The following is a 4,131-nucleotide window of genomic DNA, read 5'->3' as shown; positions in this document are numbered from 1 at the left end:
GGTGGCGGTGGTCGAGACGCTTCTAGCGACGGGGGCGACGGTGGGCCTCCGGTCCGCTGACGGACGGACGGCGGCGGCCTGGGCGGCGGCCACCAACCACCAGGCGGCCGCCGACCTCCTGCGGTCCTACGGGTGAGTGGCGGCCACTGGCTGCTAATTAGTTATTTTATCTTCAAATATATTAAGGTATATATTATTATATTATAATATAATAAAATAGATACATATATATTGATATATATATATAGGTATATAATATTAGGCATATTATAAAATTATATTTTTATCTTCATCGTAGTTCTTCCATTCATATATCGAGGTACATATTTATTATCCTTTGTTCACAATTAGAAGTCCTAGAAGAGCAAATTGTTACTGTGTAATTAAGGACAAATTGCAACGGAACGCAAATGATTAACACAGATTTGGCTCTTTAAATTGTCAGATTAATCTAATTTTAGAAATTTTAATCAATAAAATTATTGATTAGCAAAATTTGGCTCTTTAAATTCAACTAGAAACTATTCGAAACGAACAAACATCGCACTTAATATTTACAATTCACAGTTTTTTTCGTAATAATATCCACTATTACCGTTACATTATTCTTTAGCCCTGATCCTTCCCGTCCTTTGGTCCGCCCAGGGCGGTGGACGACATGGGCGGCAGCGGTTGTGCGGCGGCCACCGGAGGGATGGCGGTGGGCGGCGGGATGGCGGTGGGCGAGGCGGCGTCTACGGCGGAAGACGACCGCCGCCTGCAGGCGTACCTGGCCTCCACCCCCGCCGACCACACCGACGTCCACCTCGTCTGTCATGTCGTCCACCACGTCCACACCACCCAGCCGCCAGGTGGGTCATGGTGCAGGTGTGTCATGGTGCCAGGTGTGTCATGGTGTCAGGTGGGTCATGGCGCCAGGTGTGTCATGGTGCCAGGTGTGTCATGGTGTCAGGTGGGTCATGGTGCCAGGTGGGTCATGGTGCCAGGTGGGTCATGGTGCCAGGTGGGTCATGGTGCCAGGTGGGTCATGGTGCCAGGTGGGTCGCGGGACACGAGTAAGGGTATGTGGACTGTGGGGCCCCCATTCGAGCTTAGGGAACTAAGTAAGACTTGCCCCTCTCCATGGGGTAATTTCCCCACCCAATTGACCCACGTTCAAGTTTAATTGTTCACTTCCTCCCCCTCCCCTTAACCACCTCCCCCTCATCCCCCTAACCACCTCTCCCACCTTCCCCTAGCCACCTCCCCCTCATCCCCCTAACCACCTCTCCCACCTTCCCCTAGCCACCTCCCCCTCATCCCCCTAACCTCCTCCCCCTCTCCCCCTAACCACCTTCCCCTCTCCCACTCCTCCCCCAGGGGCGCTGCTGGTGTTCCTCCCCGGCCTGGACAGCATCGTGGCGGTGCGTGACGGCATAGAGGCGCGTGAGCGTGACTACCTAGCGTGCGGCACACGCGTCACGCTACACGTGCTGCACTCCAGCATGCCTGTGAGTGTCATGAGTGACTAGCGTGCGTGGCGTGTGGTGAGTGTCTAGCGTTCGTGCTGCACTCCAGCATGCCTATGAGTGTCATGAGTGACTAGCGTGCGTGTTGCACTCCAGAATGCCTTTGAGTGTCGTGAGTGACTAGCGTGCGTCTGGTGTCGATCTGGCGTCTCATTATAATCATTAATTGTATGTGATTGTGACGTAATATTCACTTGACCTGATAGAGATTGAGGACGAGTCAACATCTGATAGACACGTGATAGATCACGCGATCAAGACCGCAGTAGTGGGCGGAAGCAAAGCTTATAAAAGGGCTAGCAACCTTAAGCAAGGCCCTTGAGACCGTAGTAGTGGGCGGAAGCGAAGCTTATATAAAGTCTAGCAACCTTAAGCAAAGCCCCCAGTTGCTGATGAGCACTCCGCGATGTAGCGTGTCGGTAGAGTTCTCCGACCTTACGGTCGATGCCGTAGCTTATTCTTCTGTATCGCAACTCTGTATTATCACCTCGTATCCAAGATACGTTATCTGAACTGCTCTGTATTACCACCCCGTATACAAGATACGTTATCTGAACTGCTCTGTATTACCACCCCGTATACAAGATACGTTATCTGGACTTATGTGTCTTACTTATCCCTCACTACCTTAGTCAACGAAGAACCCGATCCTCAGGTAGAGCTTAATATTAAATGATCTGGGACGTGGGGTGTGATGAGTGAACATCACCCTAATATATCGTTACAGATGGCAGTATTGCTAGACCCTGTTCAAGTATTGTTGGACCCTCTTTGGGAGTATCGCTAGATCCTCTTGAAGGATCACTAGACCCACTTTTTGCATGACTAGACCCACTTTCTGCATGACTAGACCCACTTTCTGCATGACTAGACCCAATTTCTTATGACTAGACCCACGTAATGTATCGCCGCAGATGGCAGACCAGAAGCGGGTCTTCACACCAGCAGCCCGCGGGTATCGCAAGATCGTCCTGGCCACGAACATCGCAGAGACCAGCCTCACTATCGACGACGTGGTCTACGTCATCGACTCCGCCAGGGTTAAGGAGGTTAGACCCCTTGGTGATAAATCATTTTTAATATTAATTATTGTAATTAAGTCAATTAGAGAGGGTTTATTTAGTTAGGGAGCCTCACTATCGACGACGTGGTCTACGTTATCGACTCTGCCAGGGTTAAGGAGGTCAGACCCCTTGGTGATACGTTATCTTTAATATTAATTATTGTAATTAATTCAATTTATTTTCATTGAATTAACTGAATATAATTTAATTTAATTTAATTTCATTAGATATTTTAATTATTGAACATTTCTTATAATTACAACATTAATTATAATTACTTCAACATTAATTACAATTGCTTTAACTTTAATTACAATGACTTCAACATCAATTATAATTAGATGAACACATAAGTTCTCTCAAAATTTCTAAGTACTTTGTAGACCATGACTTATTTACAAAGTGTGTATATGCTACTGAGAAGCTTGTATATATATCCCTCTGTTGTAAGACACTTTTGTGTCTTTTTAGCGCATATATTCAATGCCCTAATAATTGCCATCATAAAGTTTTAATTTTTAAGATTATATACAATGTGGCTAACATTTCTTTTAAAATCCGGTTACCGCACTTAAAGCTTTCCGCTACGTGTACTTAGACCGCTACGTGTACTTAGGCCGCTACGTGTACTTAGGCCGCTACGTGTACTTAGGCCGCTACGTGTACTAAGGCAGCTACGTGTACCTAGGCCGCTACGTGTACTTAGGCAGCTACGTGTTCTTAGGCCGCTACGTGTACATAGGCCGCTACGTGTACCTGGGCCGCTACGTGTACTTAGGCCGCTACGTGTACTTAGGCCGCTACGTGTACTTAGGTCGCTACGTGTACTTAGGCCGCTACGTGTACCTAGGCCGCTACGTGTACTTAGGCCGCGACGTGTACTTAGGCCGCTACGTGTACTTAGGCCGCTACGTGTAATTAGGCCGTCTATAATGACATTAAATAGTTACAGTTCAAGTTTCATCCATCTATACATACACACATACAAGTCTATATGACTAAGTATTCCTGTGTAGGTTAGTCGTGTCTGTGTATGCAAAGTCCCGGCGCCCGCAGACGAGATCTATACCATCTATACCATATACCATCTATACGTAAACATATAAAAGTCTGTATGTTTATGTATATATGCCTGTGTAGGTTAGTCGTGTCTGTGTATACAAAGTCCCGGCGCCCGCAGACGAGCTATGACGCCGTGGGGGGCGCCACGCGCCTGCAGGAGGTGTGGGCGTCACGGGCGTCGCTCCTGCAGCGGCGGGGGCGCGCGGGGCGCTGCCGCCCGGGGGTCAACTACTGCCTCCTGCCGCGGGCCCGTCTGGGGGACCTGGCCCCCTACCAGCTGCCCGAGATCTTGCGGGTCCCCCTGCAGGTGGGTGCTGTGGGTCCCCTGCAGGTGCTGTGGGTCCCCTGCAGGTGCTGTGGGTCCCCCTGCAGGTGCTGTGGGTCCCCTGCAGGTGCTGTGGGTCCCCTGCAGGTGCTGTGGGTCCCCCTGCAGGTGCTGTGGGTCCCCCTGCAGGTGCTGTGGGTCCCCTGCAGGTGCTGTGGGTCCCCTGCAGGTG

At 49.5% G+C, this 4,131-nt stretch overlaps 1 protein-coding gene across 1 annotated transcript in view; it reads left to right on the top strand.

Moving 5' to 3' along the window:
• The window catches only part of LOC108670483 (3'-5' RNA helicase YTHDC2), a 22,693-nt gene that overhangs the window by 11,037 nt on the left and 7,525 nt on the right, over window positions 1–4,131 (top strand). The window contains exons 9-13 of the mRNA XM_047884301.1: window positions 1–132; window positions 646–851; window positions 1,360–1,490; window positions 2,423–2,557; window positions 3,753–4,128. Coding sequence (XP_047740257.1) covers window positions 1–132; window positions 646–851; window positions 1,360–1,490; window positions 2,423–2,557; window positions 3,753–4,128 — 980 coding nt within the window. The remainder of the gene's footprint in view (window positions 133–645; window positions 852–1,359; window positions 1,491–2,422; window positions 2,558–3,752; window positions 4,129–4,131) is intronic.

The sequence above is a fragment of the Hyalella azteca genome, unplaced genomic scaffold, assembly GCF_000764305.2.
Source record: "Hyalella azteca isolate HAZT.00-mixed unplaced genomic scaffold, Hazt_2.0.2 contig15124, whole genome shotgun sequence".
In the NCBI taxonomy this organism is placed as follows: Eukaryota; Metazoa; Arthropoda; class Malacostraca; order Amphipoda; family Hyalellidae; genus Hyalella; species Hyalella azteca.
Note: the sequence above shows the minus strand (reverse complement) of the source record. Positions and strands in the feature narration are given on the sequence as shown.